A 27,763-nucleotide genomic window follows, 5' to 3' on the forward strand; every position below is an offset into this window, starting at 1 on the left:
AGAAAGATGTAAGTTTATTAACCTTATCACTCTAAACCGGTTAAAATTAATAACATACACGACGCATCCACACGAGAGGCACACACACACACAAATAGATTCCAGAGGGAAAAACCAAAGTTGGAGGTTAGAGTAGAGTCCTTAATAAAAATGCAATTTAAATACTGAAGTTTAGTCCCAGAGTCCTTAGTTGAAGTTGTACTCCTGAAGTCGTCGCTGGGCCACATGCACAATTAAGGCAGAAGAGGGGCTTTATCTGAGGCTCCTGGTTGCTGGCTATGCTGAGCTGTAGGTTTGCAGCTGAGGCTTCACTGGATCTTTGCTGGAGAGAGGGAGAGAGAGAGGTGTTTTCTTGCTGGCTTATAGTTACAGTCTCTCTCTGAGGCACAATTCACAGACTCCCAGAATATTTAAATGAGTGAACCACCGCTGAGAGCAGGTTGGTCACCAATCCACAGTCCCACCTCCATTAAAACCAGAGATAGGCGCGTTCAAGACAGGTTTGGTTCAAACCTTTACTTCCCACCCGATCCAAACCTGCTCATCTTGTGGGGTTAAAATTTCCCCCATATCAGAGGACTGAATCAGGAAAAGAGAGTCAACTTTTGTTTGTTCAGATCTCACTGAGGTTATTAAAAAGATTGCAGCTCTTCTCAGCTGCAGAGTCACTCAAGATTATTGACATTAACAATCAGAACATTTTACAGTGACAGACGTGAGAAGTGTAAGCTCGGAGTGAATAGTACAGTGGGGAAGCTGAAGGCAGGCGGAGGCCAGATGGAAACAGTTTGGGTTCCAGCAGCTATTAGTAGCAACTTAGTTTTTATGTATTAATTTTAGGATAATCCAAAACATCTAACTGTGCTGCCATCACATGCTGCTTAATGCTTTGTACATTGTTTTTATATTTTTGCTAGAATCCAATGTGTAATTTGGTAACACGTGCCATAAACCTAGGCCCCTACTCATAAATCTGTATGTTATGGACAGGTGGTAAGGGGTGTTGGTGGGTCCCACTGTTAACCTCCAAATGACTGCAATTGTGTTTTGTTTAAAATGTTAAGTTAGCTCTTGAGTGTTTTACTTGCCAAATAAACAGACAGTGACAAGTTTTCTTGTAGGTTTAAAACAGAAGATTAACTATTGAACAATATTCATTCCCCGAAGTTCACAACACCACTCACGCACACATTCACTCTCAAATTCACTCTCACAAGAAGGTAGATAGAAGGTAATGGGTAAAGGTGCGGTAAGTGTTCGTGGTTTATGGTAAACCTGTGGAATCTTTTCAGAGGACAGTTGCTTTTAATGTTATAGGCCTGGGTATTTGTAGTTTTCTGATGGTTAAGACATCAGACTGGAGGCAGTGGTCACATTTAGTTCTCTGCTGCACCAAGTTGACATGTAGAATTTGTAGCAGGGCATCTTCCTTGTTTTTGCTGGACTTCTTTTCACAACTCTTGGTTGGTCTGTTTTTCTGTGATGTTCTTGTGATCTCTTTCCCTCGCTCCAGAAAGCTATCTTTTAAGGTAAAAATCTCTCACATTAGCCTCAGTTAGGAGATGCATGGCCTCCTCCCCTGCTGTGACCACACAATGGACCAGGAAGTGGTTACCTCACATCTCCTTTGTTTCAGAGGAATCATTAAATTCAGAAATGTCTCTTGGTTGTTTCAGGATGGGTGTAATCGACACCTTTTAGCCTGGAATGTATCCTTTTTATCCTTAACAGACAATGAGACAGTTTGAATATACAAGTCAAGTCACTTGACCTTCAACGGCCATTTTGTAGCACATTGTCCACTTTTTAAAGGAAAAATCAATTTTTTATAGCCCTTCAGTTTGGTTCTGCATTTTTATCACTGCACTTCTCATGAGTGTGGCTGTCATGCTAGGCCCCCACCTGCCAAGAATAAGGCACATTAATTTTGTCATGAACATTGATATTAAACTGTTACTGGAGTGAAGATAGGACTTGTTAAACAGATCAGCCGTGGCTGGAAAAGATATTTGCATGTTAACAGATGGTGATTAGAAGGACAAAGGACCATTCCTTGACACATTCAACCCATACTGGACCTTGATCACCAGGGATTGTGTTTAAGAGGAGCATACCAGAGACTGGTAAGGTGATACAATCCAAGACATGATCAGACCAGTTAGTCACATGACTAACCTGCTTGGCAACCTGGGTTTTTTTCTGAATTGTACAAACAGTTTGAACTGAGAGTGTCTGATTGCTCCTGGACTGAGAAGGTCTCTTCTGTCTGCTCCCATCTCTTTCTCACAAGTCTCTGAATCCACTGAAGACACATGAACCCCAAGAGAGAAAAGTCTCCTACTGCAAATAAGGTTTAAGAAGACTACTGGACCCCAATGAAAAGCAAGATCTACCTACAATCAAGGACTCTACAGTCAGCTCAAAGAACCGTAACAAAAACCCTTCAGATATTGCCTCAGATTTCTCCACTTTATTTTTCTTCTGCTCTTTTCTGTCTCTATTTGTATGTATGTATCGCCTATGCATGCTAGAGTGGGTGCATTGTGTATCCGTAGGCATCAACCGAATTAGAGTTTAAGTTTAATAAATTCCAATTTTTCTTATTTAAACCTAAGAAAACCCATTTGTGCTGGGTTTTTTGCCTTATAATTGGAAAGCGGTGAACAAGGATTCACCGAGGGGAGCTAAAAACAGTGTGTTTAAAAATAAAATACTGTTACTAAGACCAGGTGAAGGCTGAAAGGGACCCCTAGACCTCTTTCTCACCTGGTCGTAACAGTGACACACATACCATACAATTACAAATAAAAACAAGAAATGCTGGAACCATTCAGCAGATCTGGCAGCATCTGTGAAAAGAGAAGCAGAGTTAACGTTTCGGGTCAGTGACCCTTCTTCGGAACTGACAAATATTAGAAAAGTCACAGGTTATAAGCAAGTGAGGTGGGGGTGGGGCAAGAGATAACAAAGGAGAAGGTGTAGATTGGACCAGGCCACATAGCTGACCAAAAGGTCATGGAGCAAAGGCAAACAATATGTTAATGGTGTGTTGAAAGACAAAGCATTAGTACAGAATAGGTGTTAATGCACTGAATATTGAACAGCAGCAATTACAAATTGGTCATGAAATATGCAGTCATGACTTTGCCAAAAGGTGAAAGGGGTTCATAAGTATAGTAGTTTGTCATTGCAGGTGACTCTCAAGATTCTAGTATTTTGAGTCACTATATCTACATGAAGTGCGGTCAAAATCAGAACAATTTTAGGTCCGCATTGTACTTGCCAAAAACAGAAGACACAAATGACGTATAGTCTGGATAATATATAAATTGGAAAATGAAACTTAGTCCTACACTTTCTATAAACTTTCCCTGAAAGCTAGCATGCAGGTGCAGCAAGCAATTAGGAAGGCACATGGTATGTTGGCCTTTATTGCAAGAGGATTTGAGTACAGAAGTAAATAAGTCTTGCTGCAATTGTATAGCACCTTGGTGAGACTGCACCTGGAGTGTTGTGTACAGTTTTGGTCTCCTTTTCTAAGGAACGATATACTTGCCATAGCAGGAGTACAATAAAGGTTCACCAGTCTGATCCCTGGGATGGTAGGATTGTCCTATGAGGAGAGATTGAGGATACTGGGCCTATATTCTCTCGAGCTTAGAAGAATGAGAGGTGATCTCATTGCAGCATACAAAATTCTTACAGGGCTCAACAAGGTAGATGCAGCAAGGATGTTTCCCCTGGCTGGGGGGTGTCTAGAAGCAGGGGACACAGTCTCAGAATAAGAGGCAGGCCATTTAGGACTAAGTTGAGGTGCAATTTCTTCTCTCAGATTGTGGTGAATCTTTGGAATTCTCTACCCCAGGGGCTGTGGAGGCTCAGTCATTGAGTATATTTGAGACAGATATTGATAGATTTCTAGATGTTAAAGACATTAAGGGATATGGGGATAGTGCGGGAAAATGACATGGCAGTAGAAAATCAGCCATGATGTAGCTGAATGGCAGAGCAGGCTCAAGGGGCCAAATGGCCTACTTCTGCTCCTATTTCCTATGTACCTATTATGGTCTGTTCAGTTTTGGAAGTGGTTGACGATGCAGTTTAGATCTCGCTGTGCATTCGTCTTTATTAAATAATTGTTCAGATACTAATAAAGATATATTTGTCAATGTGCTCAGTATCAGTATTCCACAAATCTTGTTCAAATTGCTTATCAGGTTTTCAATTTCATGTCTAGAGATGTTCTTTTGCTTTCTTATAATTTTTCTCTTGAACATCATGTTTAAATTCATTTATTAAATAATGAACATTTAATTCCTTTGCAGTTACAGTGAAGATAAAATATATACTACAATCTGAATGTATTTTAAGACATTAACAGTGTTCTGAAAGTGCTTCTATTTTTTAATATTTTTGAGGACTCATGTTTAAAAATTGTAGAATTTGATTCATTTGAAAGATTGAAGAGATAAAAAAAAAAGGTCACTGGAAGGACTTGGGACTTTGCTTAGAAACAAACCCTTACTGAAAGTCACATATCTTAAGCTCAGTAAACAGCAGGAGCCTTGATGACAATGGGAGTTGTTTACAGAGAAGTGGCATGTCAAGATTTATGCTGGTCAAGAGTTGGTTTCATTTTTGGATATTGTTTTTGAGTCAGTTGTGGGTAAGCCTGCTAAGACAGAAGCTACTAGCTCATCCTTTTTCCAACTCTTTGAGAAACCCTGAGGATCCAGTGTGATGGCTGAAACCCCTGATGCAGTGATTCTCCTGGAAAGCCTGCCAGACTAATCCTCGACGATGCCTGAAAAGAACTGCTCCAGAAAGATCCCAGTGACAGCCGTCTATGCGTTTATGTAAACATACCATATCTTATCCTTTTCCTTCAATACTTAAAAAGTATTTGTCAAAGTTTTTTTGTCTTTTTTGTAAAAAGATCTCTGCAGAGAAAACTTCTTTATTTTTCCTTTAACCGGTGTGTGTGCGTGCGTGTATGTTGGGTTAATTTAGAAGGGAACATTCATATTTCAACCTGTATGTTAATAAGCTTTGCATCTTTATTGAATAAGCCCTGTTTTATAATGAATTAATAATTTTGTTGTTTATTAAAGAGATCTAGTTGGTGGTTTTTATTCTGAAGTTAAAATAGATGAAGTATGTAATTAACTGTATCGGTAACTGGGTAAAATATTTAAATATATGTTGTTACCCATGGAGAAGTGGAACTACGGAAAGAAGGTACACACCTCCAGCCTCGGTCATAACATATAATTGGGGGCTCGGTGTGGGATAACCCAAAGCCGAAGTGAAAATGTAAGTGGGGTAATAATAATTGAATAGGGGAAAAGGAAAACATCAGGTTTCTTGTGCGTTAGAGTAAAGTTTGCACTACTGGAATGGCTTTGTCAGTTGCTGTGACATTTTTGGAGAGGGAATTTATCCCTGCATGATTTGCAAATCTTAACCAAGGCTAGGCTAAAAGCATTGGTGGAAAAGTTGGAGTTAGAGTTAAAACCAGGAGCTAAGAAAACAGACATAATTGAGGTAATAGCACAGCATTTGAAATTGGAAGAAGGAAAAGGCAATCCAGATCGTAATTCAGCTGAATTCGCTAGAATTCAGTTGCAGATGAAGCAGCTTGAACAGGAAAAAGAAATGAGAAAACTTGAACTTGAAAGAGAAAAAGAAAAAAGGAAGAAAGAGAGGAAAACAAAAAAGAAAGGGCATTTCAAAGGGAGCAAGCAGAGCAGCAGGAGAGAGAAAAGGAAAGAGTATTTCATAAGCTGGAACTAGAATTGCAGAAGGAAAATGAAGAGGCAGGAGAGAGAAAGGGAGCAAGAAAGGATATTCCAATTAAAAAAGTTGGAACTAAAACAAAAGAGTGGCCTTGACTCCAGTGAAAGTTCTGAGGAGGAAGAATCTGACTCCAACCCAGGATCCAGTGGGCGGGGTGGGGGGGGCGCATTGTTTAAATTTGTGTAAGCCCTCCCGAAGTTTGAGGAAAGGGACGTTGAGGCATTTTTCATTTCTTTTGAAAAGCTAGCTAAATAGATAAGGTGGCTGAAAGAAAACTGTACACTGCTTATGCAAAGCAAGTTGATTGGCAGAGCTCATGAACTCATGAAGTTTATGCCATGCTTTCTGAGGAGGCTTCTGCAGATTATGAGATGGCAAAAAAAATTATTCTTGCTACTTTTGAGTTGGTCTCTGAAGCTTACAGGCAGAAATTGTGGAACCTCAGGAAACAGCCTGGCAGAATTATATAGAATTTGCGAGGGTAAAGCAAATTAACTTTGATCGTTGGATGGGAGCACTAAAGGACTTTTAGGGAAATAATTCACCTGGAAGAATTTAAAAATACATTCCCTCCATTGGCAAGAACGCACATAGAGAACCAGAGGGTTTCAAAAGCCAGACAGGCAGCTGAGATTGCTGATGATTATGAGCTTGTTCACAAGCCCAAACCGTTTTTCCATCACCCCCACAAACCTGAGAAAGTGGGAGGGTGAAAGGAAGGCAAGTAGCCAGGGACAAGATGGGACAGCTGGGAATGCCCCGGGATCTATTCCCCAGGCCAGAAAGGAAGATACTGAGGATGGAAGTGAGGACCGAAAGCCTAAGTGCTTCCATTGCCACAGATGGGATACCTTTGTGCAGAATGCTGAAAGTTGCAGGGTAAACCCATGGGACTTATTGGGGTACACAAGGCCAATGTAAAAAAAGGGTCTCTGACCAAGAGTACGACAGATCAGACTGTAGCTCTGACTGCAGCTGTAAGTCCAAGTACAAAAACTGCTATGAGTGCGGGGGATGTGAACAAGATTCCTGAGAGTTATAGGGAATTCTTGTCAAAAGGAAAAATAACTCCTTATCCCTCAAGTGAGGCAGGTAAGCTTATAGTTATACTTCGGAATACAGGAGCCACCCAAACTCTTTTGCTGGGGAAAGGTATAATTTTTCCACCAAAGAGCGCATTGAATGCCAAGGTTTTAGTGAATGGTATCGGCGGGGAGTATATACCGTTACCTTTGTATTGGGTGCACCTGGAGTATGACCTAATGTCTGGAACGGTAACCTTAGGAGTGTCCATAGTTTGCCTGAAGACGGATTTGGCTGGAACAAAGGTAGTACTTTCTCCAGTAGTCACGGAAAGACCAAGTGAAGTCAAGGAGACAGAGCAGTTGCAGGAAAAGGTTCCAGGAATTTTTCCTTCATGTGTAGTGATCCAAGCAATGGCAAAACAAGTTCCATTTTCAGAGGTCAAATTGGCACCACAGATAGATAGCTGAATGTCTGAAACTTTCTTTGGGGCTTTGGATAATCCAAAGGAAATGTTCAATGAGTCTTCTCTGATCAAGTCTCGGCAAGCTGATCCAGAGTTATGTAAAGTGGCACAATCGGCTCTAACTGACGCTGAAGCAAAGTGAGTTCCAGAAGATACTATATTAAAAATGGGATTCTGATGGGGAAGTGGAGACCTCCTCATAGACCTGTGGAGGAAGAATGGATGGTTGTTCATCAGATAGTGGTACCGCCCAAGTATCACCGTGAAATATTAAGGATAGCCCATGAAATTCCTATGGCAGAACATGAGGATCTGGAAGACCCAATCACGTATAAGTCGATGTTTTGTTGGCCAGGTCTTTACAAGGACGTGGTGTAGTTTAGTAAAATGTGCCATGCGTGCCAGATTGTGGGAAATCTGCAACCTGCCATAAAACTGGCACTTCTAATTCCCATACCAGTTTTTGGGGAACCATTTAGTTGCTTGTTGGTAGGCTGTGTGGGACCTTTACCAAAAACAGAAGTGGGACATCAATAAATACTCACCATCATGGATATGGCTACTCAGTTCCTAGAGGCCATTCCCTTGAGAACAATTTCTGCTAATGTAGTGGGAGAGAAGATTTTTTCACTCAATTATGGATTACCGACTGAGATCCAGTCAGATCAAGCTTCCAATTTTATGTCTAACATTTTTCAGGAAGTTATGAGTAAAATGGGTATAACACAGTTGAAGTCCTCAGGTTACAGCCCACAGACATAAGGGGCTTTAGAACGGTTCCATCAGACCCTCAAAATGATGATCAGGGCTTATTGTCATGGATATCCCCATGATTGTGACAATGGGCTAGAATTTCTTTTGTTTGCCATTAGGGATTCACCTAATGAGTCTCCTGGTTTTAGTCCTTTTGAATTAGTTTATGGACATAAGGTAAGAGGTCCTCTAAAACTAATCAAAGAAAAGTTTTTAGAACAGAGGGACAGATATTGTGTGTTAGATTATGTATCCATGTTCCGGGAGCGGCTCACGAGAGCCTGTAAAGTGGCTCAGGAACACCTTAATGCTTCCCAAACAACCATAAAGAAATGGGCAAACAAGCATGCCAAGACCTGAACATTTCCACTAAGGGATGAAGCGTTAGTATTACTGCCTTTTCAGGGTGTACCGCTGGAAGTACGGTTCAGTGAACCATGTACAGTAGTCAAAAGGTTTGGGAAATTAAATTATTTGATTGACACCCCAGATCCCTGGAAAAAGAATCGGCTGAGTCACATCAGTATTTTGAAACAATATCACTCCCGAGAGGAGGATAAGCAAGAACAGGTATGTCAGGTAGTAGGGACAGTGAAGGATGAAAGGGATAGTGAGGATGAGGCAAAAGGAGGCCGAGACAATTCTCAAATTGCACCCCTACTATCCGGTTAGCTAAAACTGAATTGTTAGGGAGATTAGACACTATGCTTTCATATTTAGATGTAGAACAATGAGAAGACCTAACAAGGCTGCTCACGGCATTTAAAGGAGTCTGTGGGGACAAACCAGGATGTACAACCTTAGCCATACATGATGTGGATGTAGATGAATCCTCTCCTATAAAACAGCATCCTTATCACTTAAGTCCAGAGAAACAGGCCCAGGTGAAAGCAGAATTCTAATACATGTTGAAAGACCACCTAATTGAATCCAGTCAAAGCAGCTGGAGTTCCCCTGTGGTGTTAGAGCCTAAACCTGACAGTTCAACTTGATTCTGCATAGAATACAGAATGGTTAATGCAGTAACAAAGGCAGACTCCTACTCAATTCCTTGCTTGGCAGACTGTATTGACAGAGTGGGCAGTGCCATGTTTCTTACAAAAATAGATTTCTTAAAGGGATACTGGCAGATTCCTTTAACACCCCGAGCTAAAGAAATATCAGCCTTTGTCACACCAGATGATCTTTTCCAACGCTGAGTGATGCCATTCAGGCTAAAAAATGCCCCAGCAACTTTACAAAGACTAATGAACTAAGTGATCGTCAGTGTTCCTAACGGTGTGATTTACCTTGATGATGTGCTGATATACAATGACACTTGGTTGGATCACTTGGAACAATTAGATGCTCTGTTTAGGAAATTACAGTCGGCTGATTTGGTGATAAACCTTGCCAAAAGTGAATTTGCAAAAGCGCAGGTAACCTACTTCGGGCATATAGTAGGGCAAGGACAAGCGTTGCCAAGAATAGAAAAAGTGCAAGCATTGATGGAGTTCCCTGTCCATAAGACTAAATGAGAAATTATGAGGTTTTTGGGGATGTGCAGTTTCTACTGCAAGTTTGTACCAAATTTCAGCACTATAGCTGCTCCACTGACGGATTTGCTACAAAAAAGAAAGCCAAGGTAGTGTGGTCAGAAGAGTGCCAAGCATTTTTTGAGAGTTTGAAAGCCATTTTGATCAATGAACCCACGTTGGCTGCCCCAGATTTCACTAAGCCCTTCAAGGTAGCAATTAATGCTAGTGACCTGGGGGTCGGTGCAGTCCTGTTACAAGAAAATGAATCGGGCATAGAAAAGCCAGTGGGATACTTTTCCAAAAAGCAAAGTTGGCATCAAAACAGATACTGTATAGTGGAAAAGAAACCCTGGGCTTACTACTAGCTCTTAAACATTTTGCAGTATATATCCGCCACAACTACAGAAAGACACTGGTATATACTGATCAGAACCCCCTATTCTTTGCGGAAAAATGCAAAAACCAGAATGCCAAACTATTTGGATGGAGTTTACTATTGCAGCCCTATCACTTAAATATTATCCATATTGCGGGGGAAAAACAATGTAATTGCTGATGCTTTGTCGAGAATTTAACTTTGCTTTGATTTATCTGAGTACAAAGATGGTAGAGGGCATAATTGTGTTTGTTCTAAGTAAAGAGTGAATGAGAATGAGTGTGTAAAAGTGTTTTTTTTCCACTATTTTTTTCCGCTCGTAATGAAACAAATCTAAAAATGGTGTCTCATTACTCCAAGAATGGAGGTGTTATGAGGTGCTTCCATTTTTAAATATTTTTTTGAGGCCTCGTGTCTAAAAATTGTGGAATTTGATTCACTTGAAAGACTGAAGAGATTCCGTAGATGCTGGACTTTGTTTTATTTTTAAAAAAGGTCATTGGAAGGACTTTGGACTTTGTTTACGAACAAACCGTTACTGGAAGTCACATGTCTTAAGTTCAATAAACAGCAGGAGCCTTGATGACAATGGGAGTTGTTTACAGAGAAGTGACATATCAAGATTTATGCTGGTCAAGAGTTGGTTTCATTTTTGGATATTGTTTTGAGTCAGTTGTGGGTAAGCCTGCTAAGACAGAAGCTACTAGCTCATCCTTTTTCCACCTCTTTGAGAAACCCTGAGAATCCAGTGTGAAAGCTGAAACCCCTGATGCAGTGATTCTCCTGGAAAGTCTGCCAGACTAATCCTCAATGTTGCCTGAAAAGAACTGCTTCAGAAAGATCCCAGTGATAGCCGTTTAAGCGTACTTGGATGCCAGAATAAAGGGCCAGCTGGGAACATACCATATCTTATACTTTTCCTTCATGAATTAACAAGTATTTGGCCAAAGCATTTTTTTTTGTCTTTTTTGTAAAGCAATCTCTGCAGAGAAAACTTCTTTATTTTTTTCTTTAACTGGTCTGTGTGTGTGTGTGTGTGTGTGTGTGTACGCGCGCGTGTATATTGGGTTAATTTAGAAGGGAACATGTTTAGATAGAGGATATGGATCGGCGCAGGCTTGGAAGGCCGATGGGCCTGTTCCTGTTCTGTAATTTTCTTTGTTCTTTGGAATGTTCAACCTGTGTGTTAATAAGCTTTGCATCTTTATTGAATACATCTTTTTTTTATAATAAATTAATAATTTTGTTGTTTGTTAAAGAAACTTGTTGGTTCATTTTATTCTGAAACTAAAATAAAAATATATAATTCGCCATTTTGGAAACTGTGTGGAACAGATAGATAGATAGACAGTGCACTCCTGCAGCCTCAATCATAACAGTAGCATGAAGAGTATCGCTGGTGTAATGACCAGGTGCGCAAGGTGTCTAAGGGTCTGTTACTTTCTTCACCTGGTCTTATTGTAATAGGGTTTAATTTTAAACACACTGTGATTTGAGCTCGCCCTTTTGTGAATCCGTGTTCACAGCTTTCCAATTATAAGAAAAAGAAACCAATTCACACAGGTTTTCTGAGGTTTAAAGAAGAAAGATGAAATGTTATTAAAACTTAAACCGTAATACGGTTAACACCTAGGGATATACGACGTGCCCACGCTAGAATGCACACACGATACACACATGCAAACAGAGACAGAAGAGAGAGGAAAATATAGTAGAGAGGGGTTTGAGGCAATATCAGAAGAGTTTCTTGTTTACTGTGCTTCGAGCTCACTTGATTGTAGGTAGTCTTGCTGTTCATCGGGGCTCAGTGCTTTTCTTAAACCTTGTTTACGCTGGAGACTTTTCTCTCTTTGACGTTCATGTGTTTTCACAAGATTCAGCTCCATGGGAAAGATATGGAGGCAGGCAGGACTGGAGAGGAGGTTCTGTTCCAACCGGGAGCACACGGCTTTCTGATTTCAAACACTGTTTTCTCCAATTTAAAACTCTCTCAGTTCCAACCTCTGCAACAGCCAGTTAGTCATGTGACTAAAACTGGTCTGACCACTTCTGTGTATTGGAGAAACAATGACTGGGTCCCCACTGTTCCAACACTGTCGGTTACTATACAAATGTCTTTCCAGTCAGGGGCTTGCAATTTTAAGTTTTAATGTTCATGTGGCAAAATCATGTGTGTCGTAGTCTTGGCAGGTTTGAGGTGGGGTGGCGAGAGGGGGTTGCATGACACTGGCTATCTTTGGCCTCCTTGTCTCGAGAAACAATGGGTAAGCGCCTGGAGGTGGTCAGTGGTTTGTGAAGCAGCGCCTGGAGTGGCTATAAAGGCCAATTCCAGAGTGACAGACTCTTCCACAGGTGCTGCAGATAAAATTGGTTGTCAGGGCTATTACACAGTTGGCTCTCTCCTTGCACTTCTGTCTTTTTTCCTGCCAACTGCTAAGTCTCGTCGACTCGCCACGCTTTAGCCCCGCCTTTATGGCTGCCCGCCAGCTCTGGCGATCGCTGGCAACTGACTCCCACGACTTGTGATGAATGTCACAGGACTTCATGTCGCGTTTGCAGACGTCTTTAAAGCGGAGACATGGACGGCTGGTAGGTCTGATACCAGTGACGAGCTCGCTGTACAATGTGTCCTTGGGGATCCTGCCATCTTCCATGCGGCTCACATGGCCAAGCCATCTCAGGCACCGCTGGCTCAGTAGGGTGTATATGCTGGGGATGTTGGCCGCCTCGAGGACTTCTGTGTTGGAGATACGGTCCTGCCACCTGATGCCAAGGATTCTCTGGAGGCAGCGAAGATGAAATGAATTGAGATGTCGCTCTTGGCTGACGTACGTTGTCCAGGCCTCGCTGCCGTAGAGCAAGGTACTGAGGACACAGGCTTGATACACTCGGACTTTTGTGTTCTGTGTCAGTGCGCCATTTTCCCACACTCTCTTGGCCAGTCTGGGCATAGCAGAGGAAGCCTTTCCCATGCGCTTGTTTAATTCTGCATCGAGAGACAGGTTACTGGTGATAGTTGAGCCTAGGTAGGTGAACTCTTGAACCACTTCCAGAGCGTGGTCGCTGATATTTATGGATGGGGCATTTCTGATGTCCTGTCCCATGATGTTTGTTTTCTTGAGGCTGATGGTTAGGCCAAATTTGGTGCAGGCAGCCGCAAACCTGTTGATGAGTCTCTGCAGACACTCTTCAGTGTGACATGTTAATGCAGCATCGTCAGCAAAGAGAAGTTCCCTGATGAGGACTTTCCGTACTTTGGTCTTCGCTTTTAGACGGGCAAGGTTGAACAACCTGCCATTCAATGTATCCTGATGATATTCAATAAAAATGTCCTGTATCATGATGATATTCACTATAAATATAGTACAGACTTTGCTGATCAGGACACAGTTGTGTTTTCCCCAAGCGCTTTAGTTTTCTTCGTACAAAGTAGATGGTCAGCCTGAAATGAGGCTCCCATCATAGATGATGCGATCTTTAAGGACAGTGTAGTACAGTACATCTTGGACAAGAAAAATAACTGATGTAACAGGTCACTATCACTGCCATTTTTCTCTACATTTCGCTTGGCTGACAGAGCTGCATTCCACTGAACAACCAACTTTCAAAGCTGAGATTTCTCTCTCCACATTTCCCGATGATGGAATGTAGTGACCAAGCGCGAGATATTAATGACTGATTTGTGTATAGCAGAATTCTCTCTGGCATCTGTGCACAAACACCAATGCAATCCAGACAAAACATGGGAACTCTTAAAGGTTAGTGCTGAGTTGCATGGCAAAGTGGATCAACAACTCACTCTCTCCTCCACACCCCCACCCCACTCTAATGGCAAAACCTCCCAGCAAATTTACTGTGTCATATTTTACCAGGAGAGGACGGACTGCATAGGCAAAATTTTGACCAATATGTGCAATACGTAGCAAGGTGAGCTGGGCTGAGAGAACAGCAACAATAGAAAATGGTCCATGTTTTAAAAAGTTATTCTCCAGTATAGTGTCCCCTTGTTGCAGCAGGTTTCACTGGCTCTCATATTGTATTTTCATGGTTAATAGTGACTTAATGGCTTCTTCTTCGCAGATGCTGGAGAAACTTTAATGATTGTTGTTGCGGGTGTGTTATAATTATTTGCTTTTTTGTCACAGCTAACAAAATGGGATTTTTAATGTACTTTTGAAAACTGCACATTGTCACTATTTTATTGATGGTTTGCAGATTGCAATAAAAAGGACATTTTTCCCTTTTTTTTTTCCAAAATGGGAATTTTCAATTTGGAATGTTGCCTTTGAATTAACATCAGACAAACGTAAAGCTGCAGCCTCACAAATGAGAACTCACTGCGAGCTGTACACACAGAGCTGGGTGAGAGTTGGATGAAACAGAGTGAGGATGGGAATTTGGTGAGAGTAAGAATTTGGTGCAGAGCAGGGACAAGGTGCTAAGTAACTTAAGCCAAGGGTTAACAGTGAAGAAGTAAATATATAAATAATCAGAATAATTAATTAATTAAACCTAAGGATATAAAATGAAAATTAACCAGGTAAAGGACACCAATATTAAAGGAATCCAGATAGCATTTCATAAAAAGTACATTGTCTTTTAAACAAAATCATAGGCCAGTTGAGACTTGGGGCAGAATTTTTGATCACTGGAGCAGACAGGACCGGAAGCGGGCAGGTCCGCAATTTGCCTGCTATAGCTGGCGTGCCAGCTTGCTGGTATATTTCCACCTCTGGGCCAATTTAAAAGTGGATGGTTTGGGGGTGGGGGGGCTTGGGGAGGTGGGGGTGATGGCTACCCACCCACAAGTGGCGGGTAGCCAATTAAGGCTCTTAAAGGGCCTATTTAGGGCACAGTGTAAGCGCCGACTGGAATTTTGCATTCGACAATCGGCTCCCTCCTGCTGAGGCAGAGCTGGGCACCAGGGATGGTGGTGGATCTGGCAGCAGATCTGGGGGCCAGCGCTCCATCAACTATTTTTGACCCAACCCCCGCAACACCACCGGCTCCCCAGTGGCCACAGTCCTGAGATGGCCACATCTGTTTTCATTTCACCTTGTGTAAATGTCTTCAGAGGGCACCTCCATCTTGAGGCATACTCTCCTATCTACCCCAGCAGCTCCCACCTCTTAAGATGAGGCTGCCAATCTTGCAGGGCTGGAGGGCCTCCAGCCTTGGAAGCCCAGCCAGCGTCATTAATTGTACAGCGAGAGCGCTCCCTGGCCACTAATTGCCCAGCTGGTCAAACATTGTTTTGGGCATCTGACGCTGGCACGACTTGGGGTTGGGATCTGGAAATGCACCAGACGTCAGAGTCCCGACCTGGAACAAATATCCTGCCCCTGTTGTCTGCAATTCCTGTGCCATGTAGGAACACCAGAATGCTTTATGTGTCTTGTATAATCATGGCTGGATTTAATGGTCCTCCTGGAGATGGGCTAGGAGGCGGGGGCTGCCCATAGAATTGCGGCGGTGGGGGGGTGGGGTGGGGTGGGGAGCAAGAGGGCCTGCTGCTTTCCTGTTGCACTGCAGTGAAGTCCGGGGTGGGATAGGCTGACCACGACCTTCCCACCCCGAGGCCAGTTGAGGCCATTAAGAGGCCGATTATCAGCCACTTCAGGGCCTCATCCCGCTGCCGCTAGCATTAATGTAAAAATAGTTAACTGGAGAACAAATTTCAGTAATTTGAAAAGTTATCTGGCCATGGTGGTTTGGAATCAACGATTGTCAGATAAAAGAGCAAATTAACAATTTGTATTTATATAGTGCCTTTAACATAGTAAAATGTTCCAAGGCATTTCACAGGAACATTATCAAACAAAATTTGACACTGAGCCACATAAAGAGGTATCGGGACAGATGACCAGAAGTTGGTCAAAGAGGTAGGTTTTAAGGAGCATCTTAAAAGAGGAGAGAGAGGGAGAGAGGTGGAAAGGTTTAAGGAGGTAATTTCAGAACTTAGGGTCTAGGTAGCTGAAGGTACCTTGCCAATGGTGGAGTGATGAAAATCATCAACAGGCAAGAGGCTAGAATTGGAGGGGAGTAAAGATTTCAGAGGGTTGTAGGACTGGAGAAGGTTACTGAGACAGGGAGGGTGTGCGATCATCGAGAGATTTGAAAACAAGGAAGTGAATTTCAAAATTGAGGCACTGCTGGATCAGGAGCCAACGTAGGTCAATGAGCACAGGGGCTAATTGGTGAATGAGACTTGTTGTGAGTTAGGATATGGTCAGCAGAGTTTTGGCTGAGATCAAGTTTATGTAGAGAGGAAGATGGGAGGTCAACCAGAAAAGCATTGGAATAGTCAAGTCTAGAGGTCACAGGTGCTTCATCAATGATCTTCCTTCAATCATAAGATCAGAAGTGGGGATGTTCGCTGATGATTGCACAATGTTCAGCACCATTCGTGACTCCTCACATACTGAAGCAGTCCGTGTTCATATGCAGCATGACCTGGACAATATCCAGGCTTGGGCTGATAAGTGGCAAGTAGCATTCACGCCACACAAGTGCCAGGCAATGACTATCTCAAACAAGAGAGAATCTATCCATCTCCTCTTGATATTCAATGGCATTACGATCGCTGAATCCCCCACTATCAACATCCTGGGGGTTACCATTGACCAGAAACTTAACTGGAGTAGCCATATAAATACCATGGCAACAAGAGCAGGTTAAAGGCTAGGAATCCTGCAGTGATTAATTTACCTCCTGACTCCCCAAAGCCTGTCATTATTCAGTGGAGCACCAAGCTGAATACAAAAAGTACAGAGCGAACTGAAAAAGGAAATGAGGAGAAAAGAGAGTTTTTTTTCATGGATGTGAGCATTGCTGGCAAGGAATTTATTGCTCATTCCTAATTGCCCTTGAACAGGTGATAGAGAGCTGCCTACGACTGTGTGGGCTGCAAGGCCTTTTCAGAGGGCAGTTAAGAGTCAGCCACATTTCTGTGGGTCTGGAGTAACATATAGGCCAGTACAGGTAATGGTGGTAGATTTCCTCCCTGAATGATATTAGTGAACCAGATGGGTTTTTACAACAGCCTGGTGGTTTTATGATCATGAAGTCATGAGACAGCATTTTATCCCAGATGTATTAATTAATTAATTGAAATTCCTCCAGCTGCCATGGTGGGATTTGAACTCATGTCTCAAGAGCATTAGTCCAGGCCTCTGGATTACTAGTCCAATAACATTACCACTATGCTACTGTCTCCTGACTGTATTAGAATAGATCAGCAGATAATGTAAAAAGTAACCCAAAATTATTTTATTAAAAAAAGTTAAAGGTTGGTCAGAGTAAGGGTGGGGCTGATTATGAACCAAAAGGAGATCTTTCTGTTGAGGCAGAGAATATTGCTGAGGTACTAAATGAGTATTCACTAAAGAAGAGGATGCTGCCAATGTCACACTCAAAAGCAACAGGTAGTAGAGAAATTGGATAGGATAGAAGAGATAAAGAGGAGGTATTTAAAAGGTTGACATTCCTCTAAGTAGAAAATTCACCCAGTCCATACGGGATCCATACTAGATTACTGAGGGAAGCAAGGCTGGAAATTGTGGAGCATCTGGCCACAATCTTCCAATGCTCCATGGCTATGGGGGTGGTGCCAAAAGACTGGAAGGTTGCAAATGTTACCCCGTTCAAAAGGGGAGAGTGATAAACTTGACAATTGCAGGCCAGTCAGCCTAATGTTGATGGGGGGAAACATTTGGAGATATTAATTCGGGACAAAATTCATTGGCACTTTGAAAAATATGCCTTAATAAATGAAAGCCAGCATGGCTACATATCTTGATGAAGTAACAAAGAGAGTGGATGAAGTTCGTGCTGTTGATGTTGTGTATATGGACTTGCAACGATGTTTGATAAAGTACCACAGATTAGAGCTGTTAGCAAAATTGTATCCAGTGGGATTAATGGGGCAGTGGCTACATTGATACAAAATTGGCTGAGGGACAGAAAGCAGAGTCTTGTGATGAACAGTTATTTTTCTTAACTGAGTTGTTATGACCAGGGGTGAAAGAGGTCTAGGGTTCCCTCTCAGCCTTCACCTGGTCTTACTGTAACAAGGTTTTATTTTTAAACACACTGTGTTTTGAGCTCCCCCTTGGTGAATCCTTGTTCACCGCTTTCCAATTATAAGGTAAAGAAATTAGCACAAACAGGCCTTCTTAGGTTTAAAGGTGAAAGGTGAAACTTGTTAAAACTTAAACTAAAAATTCAAATTCGGTTAAGGTCTATGGATACACGCCGCGCCCCACGCTAGCATGCATACGCGATATGCACATGCAAATAGAGACAGAAAAGAATAGAAGAAAAATAAAGTGGAAAGGTTTGAGGCAATATCTGAAGAATTGTTACGGTGCTTCGAGCTCATTGTAGAGTCCTTGCTTGTAGGTAATTCTTACTTTTCATTAGGGCCCAGTATTCTTCTTAAACCTTGTTCACTGTAGGAGACTTTTCTCTCTTGAGGTTCATATTGTCTTCAATGGATTCCGAAACTGGTGAGAAAGAGATGGGAGCCAACAGGAGAGAGATGTTCTTCTTCCAGGAGCAAAACTGCCTTCTGAGTTCAAATTCTCTGTGGCGAGTTCAAAAAAACCTGCAACAGCCAGTTAGTCATATGACCAGCTCACCTAACCAGTCCTAGCAGACCTTGGAATGTCTCCTGTACACACAATACCTAGTGATCAAAGGTCTATTGTGGGTTAAATTGGAGCAGGGAATAACCCCTTTGACCTTTCAAGTACCATCTGTCAATATACAAAAATGTCTTTCCAGCCAGTCTGGCAGCCCTTGTCATAGTTTTTTCCTTCTTCCCAGCAACAATTTGAAGATTTAATGTCCATGTGGTGAAATTAATGTGCCTCATTCTTGGCAGGTGGAGGCCTGCATGACAGAGGGAAGTATGCAGTGATGTTGTGGTCAGTGATGGAACCAATGCTATTTTTGATCTAAATTAACTACCTGGATGTGGGTTTACAGGGCATAATTTCAAAGATTGCAGATGACACAAAACTCAGAAATGTAGTAAACTGTGAGGAGGGTCGTAACTAACAGACTTCAGGAGGATATAGGTAGAGTGGTGAAATGGATAGACACATGCGCAAATGCAATTTAATGCAGAGAAGTGTGAAGTGATTCATTTTGATTGGAAGAATGATGAGAGGCAATATAAGCATCCTGAATAACTTTGAAGCAAGTGCAGGAACAGAGAGACACCACACTTTAGGAAGGATGTTGAGGCCTCAGAGAGGATGCAGAAGAGGTTTATTGGAAAGGTAGCAGAGATGAAAGACTTCAATTTGGTGAGGAGACTAAAGAAACTGTCATTGATCTCCTCAGAGCAGAAACGGTTAAGCCGAGATTTGATAGGGGTGTTCAAAATCCTGAAACGTTTTGATAGAGTAAATAAGGAAAAACTTTCCAGTGGTAAAAAGGCCGGTAACCACAGGACACGGGTTTAAGGTAATTGGCAAAAGAACTAGAGGCAACATGAACAAAAAAAGACATAAGCAGCCAACTGCTATGATCTTGGATGCACTGCCTGAAAGAGTGGTGGAAACAGATTCAATAATAACTTTCAAAAGGAAGTTGGATAAATACTTGAAAAGGAAAACTTTGCAGGACTATGGGGAAAGAACAGTGGAGTGGGACTAATTGGATGACTGTTTCAAAGATCTGGCACAGGCACGATGGGCTCCTTCAGTGCTGTATCATTCTATGATTCTACAAAGTGTTAAGTTCACATTCTGCATGCTGTGCAGTATTTGATCCAACTTGGCAGATGTGTAGAGCTAATATGCTGCCACCCAGTGGAACTTAATGGAACCTTCCATTTGCACAGCCAATTTAAATTCAATTTGATTAGGTTGAGTTAATTAGAACTATTTGCTTGCATGGATGTTAAACACCAACATAATCTAGTTGGATCAGTTGGAGTGGTTCCTTGTTGTAACTTCTATGCATTTTAAAATTTTTATATTCAAAAGAAAATCAGAGTATTCAGAGCAATTGATGTTAAGTTTTATCATAAATATCACGGCTCAGGATTTCCTCAGAGCTGCTCCTGCTTTTCTGCTATAACTTAGCTGGTGGTAGAACAGAAACCCTGTTTACATGCTTCTAATAAAGTTAAGGTGACAAAGCAGCTGCAAGGAAATTCTAGGCCAAATGTCCACTGAATTGCATATTTCGTAAGTATGCAATTCTGTAAATTGCAGAGTTTCGCAAAATAAAAATTTCTCACTGTATCTGATATAATTAGGTTATATTGAGGGATACATGTTGCTCAGGACACCAGAAGAGCTTCCCCGCTGTTCTTCAAATAGTGCCATAAGATCTATTACTGAAAGGGCCGATGACCCTCAATTTAACGTCTCATCTGAAAGATGACACTTCTGACAGTGCAGCACTCCCTCAGTATTACACCAAAATGTCAACTTAAATTATGGTCGAGAACTTAAAAAATCGGAGCAAGAGTAGATCATATGGCCCGTTGAGCCTGCTCTGCCATTCATGTCTAATCTTTGGCTTCAACTCCACTTTTCCACCCACTCCCTATGTTCCTTAATTCCCTGAGAGACCAAAAATCTGTCTATGTCAACCTTAAATATATTCAACGATGGAAGATTCACAATCCTCTGAATGAAGAAATTTCTCCTCATCTCAGTCCGAACTGATCGGCCCCTTATCCTGAGACAGTGCCTGGGTGTTTTGGATTCCCCAGCTCAGTGTCTACCCTGTCAAGCCCTTTCAGAATCGTGGAAATACTCAGCATATCAGGCAGCAACTGTGGAGAGAAAAGCAGAGGTAACGTTTCATTGACCTGAAACACTAACTCTGTTTTTCTCTCCATAGATGCTGCCTGATCTGCTGAGTATTTCCAGCATTATCTGTTTTCGTTTCAGATTTCCAGCATCTGCAGTATTTTGCTTTTCTATTAGTGCCCTTCAGAATCTTGTATCTTTCAATAACTTGCTGAAGCGGGGCATCTCATGGTGAGCACTGTGAGTTGAATTTTTTCCCTCACCCTTCAGCTACAATCAATTTTTGGAAATGCGGGCTGATAACGCTGCAGCGACATCACCAGGACATCTGGGATCTTGAGGAATGACAGAACCAGCAACCTATGTACCTCCTTAACCAATGGAATTTTAGGATAGAGAAAGGATTACAGCAAATGGTGGAAAAGGAAATCGGGTGAATTAAAATCAAATTAGATATCGGAAGAAAAATGAAGTCAGGGAAAAAAAGATTGGATAGAAAGAGAAAAAAAGACAGAATGGAAAAGTAAAAAATAAATTTAACATTTAACAAAACCATTTCCTATCCTCAGGGGGTGAGACTCCAAAGTTTCAATTGTTCCCTTTCTGGGCCTCTGAGGTTGAGAGCCATTGCAGAAACATACATTTTGACATCAAAAGAGTCCTTACGTCATGAAATACTAGCCCTAACCTCCTGCAGCAAATTTAGTTTGTACTTACGTTTCAAATTTAGAAATTTCTTGAAACAACTGGTGAAATTGGCGGCAAGTTCCCATTTTCTCAAAGCTAACAGCAGAGAGGTAAAAATCGTCTAGCATTTTGTGGCCATTCCAACTCGCACTATATCTCTTCCTCAGCATAAATTGCTGTATTTTTTTTATACACTAATAACGGCATGCAACCTTAACTCTGCTATTTTATCAGCAAATTCTGCTGCATTGTCTCCGGAGTGGTGCTTGAACTATGACCTTCTGAAAACAAACACTTAATAGAGAATGAATTTCTTCTGTTTGTTGCTGTTTATTCAGTTCAATTCAGAATATTTCATTTTATTTAGTTTATTTAATTCAATTCAAATCTCTCAAGGATTTTTATAGATCTAAGGACTTGAAATCTACATAAACAATGAATGTTTTATGAGGTAATTTTGGTTTGTTTAGTAAAGATTGTACATTAGCAAACCTACTAATAGTGTAGTAAATATCCTGCTTCTGCCTATGTGGTGCATCTGGGGGATGCATATTCGAAAATTGCGCAGTCCCCCTCCAGCCTGTGATTTTCCGTCTCATTCATTTTTAAAAGCATAAAATTTACACTTAAAAATTTTATACGAGGCAGATAAAGACTGAAACTGGCCGACTATGGGGAGAGTGGTGGAATGGGTACCTGAGGGCAAAAAGGGAACTAAGGATAGGTCTGGAGGCTGAGAGGCAGCTGGCCACATGGTGGGGTGGTTTTGGCCTAGGTGATCCAAAAGGGACTAAAGCCATTTGGATTCTATTCTCCTGGGTTCTCTCCCCAAAAAAGCCATTAGGTCCTACTGTTCCCTAAAGCTGACAGATTTGCAGAAACTCTGAATATTGCAAGACTCTCATCTTCCCAAAGCTCTAAAACCTCTTTTTCAGTCCTGCTGGATCTTAGGACCTGCCTTTCCAAACTTCCCCCATTATTAGTTACCTAACTTTTTCATAGATGGCTAATAAACCGTAAATTGCGATTTACTATATCAGTCTTACATTTGCAGATACTTACTGTCAGGCCACACATAAGAACTTAAGAAATAGGAGCAGGAGTAGGCCATTTGGCCCCTCGAGCCTGCTCCGCCATTCAATAAGATCATGGCTGATATGATTGTGACCTTAGCTCCATTTTCCTGGCTAACTCCCATAACCCTTTACTCCCTTGTAGATCTGAACTCTGTCTAGCTCAGCCTTGAATATATTCCATGGCCCAGCCTCCACTGCTCTCTGGGGTAGCTAATTCCAAAGATTAACTGTCCTCTGAGAGAGGAAATTCCTCCTGATCTCTGTCTGAACTGGGAGACCCCTTATTTTGAAACAGTGCCCGTAGTTCTAGATTTCCCCACAAGGGGAAACATCTTCTCAGTATCTACCCTGCCAAGCCCCCTTCGAATCTTCTATGTTTCAATAGGATTTGTAATTACATCCTGTAACTATTTCTATCACTGAATATTTTTGTCATACTTTTCTCTCATACTTTTTTGCCACAGTTAAACTTCCCAATTCATTTCTCATGAAATCTCCTAGCTATGTTTCCAAGATAGGGAAACGTAAATTCTGGAAATCTAAAACAAGGTTCTGTGCCCCAAATACTAACCTCTCTTTTCTCCTTTTAGAAGTGCCTACACCTGGCTTATATTTTCAGTAATTCCTGTTTTAATGCTCAATAAATTCACAAAGGGTCTAGATATTGAGAATCAGGTGTCATCGCTTTATTAAGCATGAAGCACATGCAATAGTATTTAAACCTACACTTAAAAAGTAGCTTTTACAACCAGACCAAATGATGGTTTGTTAGGGATTTAAATGTGTTAGAGTTCTGAGCTGTACTTAGGCCTTTACGAATCCAAATACACATTACATACAGCCACTGTTTATACATTTTCCTTACTCATTTTACATGACAATCCACACAATTCTACGTTCTGTAATCATATGGAAGTTAAATACAACGCCATATAAACAAAAATGAATTCGGAACATAGGAAGATAGGAACAGGAGTGGGCCATTCAGCCCCTCGAGCCTGTCCCGCCATTCAATGAGATCATAGCTGATCCGCGGCCTAACTCCATATACCTGCCTTTGGCCCATATCCCTTAATATCTTTGCTGAACAAAAATCTATCTATCTCAGATTTAACATTAACTTATCTCTTATCAATACCTTTAGTTTTCTTTACTTAACATGTTCTTTTTCCATATACAACTCCTTTATTATTATTTTATCAATAGTTTCACTCTTTTTGCATATAATTGCAATTCCACCAAAAGAAACTTTGAATTCTAAGTCTCTCTTTGATTCATACTATTCCATACCAGTTAATGTTGTGCTTCTACAGAAACTCTCATTAAAAAGATGACGTATACTCAGACGTTTTCCTTTGCAGAACTAACTGCTTTACCACAATATTACCAGATGATTCATTGGCAGTCTTTAATAAAACCTCTTACTACTTCATCCTGAAGCTCACCATTGTGACAGGGTCAGCCCTGGTTCAATAGCCCAGTGGTACATAAAAGTGACTTAAACTTCTCTGCTTGACAGGCAAAGGCTAAAGGTTAATGTTATTACAATATAATAGAGAAATCAATAGAAGTATAATATTAGTAGACTTCAGGACAGTTTGATTAACCCTTTCCTTACAATGCTTTAATAGCCTTCTGAACCTCATTGTCCAGACTCGTAAAAGGGAGCAAATTTTAAAGCGGTGACAAACGCCAATAATTTTGTTTCAATCACTATTGATTAAAAATAGATCCCAACCTGCTGTCTTTGTGTTTGATAAGGATTTGTGTATAACCTTCTTTCAGAAGATTAACTTACTGGTGTTTTCTAACAGCTTTTTTCTTTTTTAGGGTAAACTTGTGAAGTACTTCAGCCGCCAGCTTTCCTGCAAACGCAAAGTTTCTCTGCAGGAGCGGAATGCTGAGCTAGAGGGGTTCCCGCACCTCGTGCATTGGTTCCGGATTGTAAATATCCGCAAAGAAGTGATAGAGGTAAATCCGGCACAAAGCAGTTAAAACCATCTTTTCCGAGAAACTCATAACAGTTTTGGAATGACGCATTGTTTAAGATATTAGTGGATTGAATGTACTACAAACTGGATTTATTAATCAGCATTCCTTTATGTCATTTAGATTGAATTTGGAGAGATTGCTCTGCATTTTTGATTCCACATGTTTTTTTCAATATCATTTGCTAAGTGAGTCCCCGCTTAACCTGGATGAATATGAAGCACGTTACTGAAGCAATTATAAGACGCAGATTTTGTAAAATTAAAAATGTTGCTGCAACAGCGCCTTTGAATGATTTGCTCACAGTAGCAGACTGGGAAGGTCACAGACCCAATGAATTGGTCTGTGTTGAGTTCGCCGATCTCATCCTGGGTGGTGGTCAGGTGCAACAGGTGGCCTTAGCACCCCTAGGCTAGGGAAACAACAGCCAGGGTTTCTGTTCCTGATCAACGGCAGCAACAACTTACATTTATATACGTTTAAATGTCTGTACTTGAATATAGGAAAACATCCCAAGGCAATTTACAAAAGCCAATATTTTTTCGTGCCCTCTCTTTGCTTTCCTAATTTCTTTTTTAATTTCACCCCTGCTTTTTTTTTGCCTTATCCTACTCTGTATGCTCTTTGACATCCAGCGGGGTCTAGAATTATGAGTCCTGTCTTTTTTGTGGAAACGTATTTCCTCCAAACCCTCCTTAGCTGCTACTTGAGTGCCTCCAACTGCTCTGACATTGATTTACCTTCAAGTAGCTGTTTCCTGTTCACTTTTGCCAAATCACATCTCGGCTTAGTAAAATTGGCTCTCCCCTGATTTAAAACATTTACTCTTGGTCTATTTTTATCTTTTTCAATAACCACTCTAAATCTAACTGCATTATGATCACTACCACTAAAATGCTCTCCCACTGATACCCCTACCACCTGTCCAGATTTATTCCCTAAAACTAAGTCCAGGACTGCACCTTCTCTTGTTGGGCTTGCTATGTACTGGCTAAAAATAGTTCCCCTGAATTTTAAGAATTCTGCACCCTCAATATCTTTTGCACTGAATTTATCTCAGTTAATATTAGGGTAGTTGAAATCTTCTACTCTTATTCCTCTTTTGTTTCCCCACTTCTCAGCAATTTGCCTACATATTTGCTCTTCTATCTCCCTCTGACTGTTTTGGGGTCTATAGTATACTCCCAGCAGTTTTGATTACCCCGTTTTTGTTCCTCAGTTCAAGCCACATGGCTTCATTTGATGTTCTTTCTAGCATATAGACTGGGATCATAGTAATGTAAAGGGCAGAGAGGGGCAAGAGTTTCTAGAGTGTGTTCAGGAGAATTTTCTACAACAGTATGTTTCCAGTCCAATGAGGAAGGAGGCATTGCTGGATCTGGTTCTTGGGAATGAGGTGGGCCAAGTGGATCAAGTGTCAGTAGGAGAACATTGAGGGGACAGTGATCATTGTATCATAAGGTTTAGGTTAGCTATGGAAAAGGACAAGGAACAATCCAGAGTAAGTAAGAATAATGAACTGAGGGAAAGCCAACTTCAGTGGGGTAAGAATGGATCTGATCCAGATAAATTGGAATCAAAGGTTAGCAGGCAAAACGGTAACAGAATGGACTATCTTTAAAGAAGAGAAAGTTTGGGCACAGTCAAGGTATATCCCCATGAAGGGGAAAGGTAGGGCAAACAAATCCAGAGCTCCCTGGACGATGAAAGAGATAGAGATAAAGATGAAGAAGAAAAATTGTGCTTATGACAGATGTCAGGTGAATAATACAACCAAGAACCAGGCGGTATATAGAAGGTTCAGAGAGGAAGTGAGAAAGTGAATAAGAGGAGCAAAGAAAAAGTATGAAAAGATACTGGCAGCTAATATAAAAAGGAATCCAAAAGTCTTCTTTGCACATACAAATAGTAAAAGGGTAGTGAAAGGAGGAGTGGGGCCGATTAGGGCCCAAAAAGGGGATTTTACATGGAGGCAGGGCTCATGGCTGAAGTATTAAATGAATACTTTGCATCTGTCTTTATCAAACAAGAAGATGCTGTGCAGGTCATGGTGAAAGAGGAGGAAATTCAGACACTTGAAGGGTTTAAAATTGATATGGAGAAGGTATTGGATAGGCTAGCTGTACTTAGTATTGATAAGGCACCAGGACAGGATGAGATTTATACAAGGATACTGAGGGAAGTGAGAGTGGAAATCGTAGAGGCACTGGCCATAGCTTTTCAGTCTTTCCTAGATTCAGGGGTGCTGTCAGAGGATGGGAGAATTGCAAATGTTATACCCTTGTTTAAAAAAGGGTGTAAAGTTTAGCACAGCAACATGTTTGGTCAACCTTCATTGCATCCCCTCTATGGCAAGTATATCTTTCCTTAGGTAAGGAGACCAAAACTGCACACAATACTCCAGGTGCGGACTCACTCAGGGTCTATATAATTTCAGTAAGTCATCTTTATTCCTATACTCAAATCCTCTTGTAATAAAGGCCAACATATCATTTGCCTTCTTAATTGCCTGTTGTACCTGCATGTTAGCTTTTAGTGACTCATGAACAAGGACACCCAAGTCCCTTTGAAGTTCAACACTTCCCAACCTCTTACCATTTAAGAAATATTCTGTATTTATGTTTTTCCTACCAAAGTGGAGTTTTTCCTACCTCCCATTTCTACACATTGTATTTCACCTGGCAAAATTTTGCCCACTCACTTAGCCTCTCCAAATCTCCTTGAAGTGTCTTTGCATCCTCCTCACAACTTCCACTTCCACCTAGTTTTGTGTTACCTGCAAACTTGAAAATATTACTTTGAATCCCCACATCCAAATCATTATAGATTGTGAATAGCTGGGGTCCAAGCTTGGCAGTTAACTGTCAGTCACCATAAATGGGTGCATTCTCCATGGCAACGCTTTTACTACTCAGAGTTCACTTGCCAACCAATCAGCACTCTCTTCTCATACGGTATAAAGTTGTTGTTTTCCCTTACATTGGTATTCTTGCAGGTGTCCTGAAGAGTGCAAGATGAAAAGCTTCGACAACATGTCTCTATCTTCAGCAATACTCGAGTACTTTTTTTTACTAATATTAATATCTTGCAGATATACTTCCAAATGTCTATCTGTGCCCTCAGCTCCTCTGCCGTATTCACTAGACTCCTTGCATTCACATATATAGCATGAATCACTGAACAATTCCTTTGTTATCTACTTTCTTCTTTGTTTCCTTGACCTTCCGCCCTCTCTTACTAATTTTCTGCCTTCTATTTCCAGCTTTGCTTCTCTTCCTTCTAAATCTATGCTCAGGTTCCCATCCCCT

The 27,763-nt window shown here is 41.3% G+C and overlaps 1 protein-coding gene across 2 annotated transcripts in view; it reads left to right on the top strand.

Annotated features, from left to right (window-relative positions):
- ksr2 (kinase suppressor of ras 2) overlaps positions 1-27,763 on the top strand; it is a 490,636-nt gene that overhangs the window by 98,349 nt on the left and 364,524 nt on the right. For both annotated transcript variants that reach the window (XR_010977280.1, XM_068055178.1), the window contains exon 2: positions 24,297-24,437. Coding sequence is in view for 1 of the 2 variants with exons in the window: in XM_068055178.1 (XP_067911279.1) it covers positions 24,297-24,437 (141 nt within the window). In the remaining variant the exon portion in view is untranslated. The remainder of the gene's footprint in view (positions 1-24,296; positions 24,438-27,763) is intronic.

The sequence above is a fragment of the Heterodontus francisci genome, chromosome 23 (assembly GCF_036365525.1).
Source record: "Heterodontus francisci isolate sHetFra1 chromosome 23, sHetFra1.hap1, whole genome shotgun sequence".
NCBI classification, from domain to species: domain Eukaryota; kingdom Metazoa; phylum Chordata; class Chondrichthyes; order Heterodontiformes; family Heterodontidae; genus Heterodontus; species Heterodontus francisci.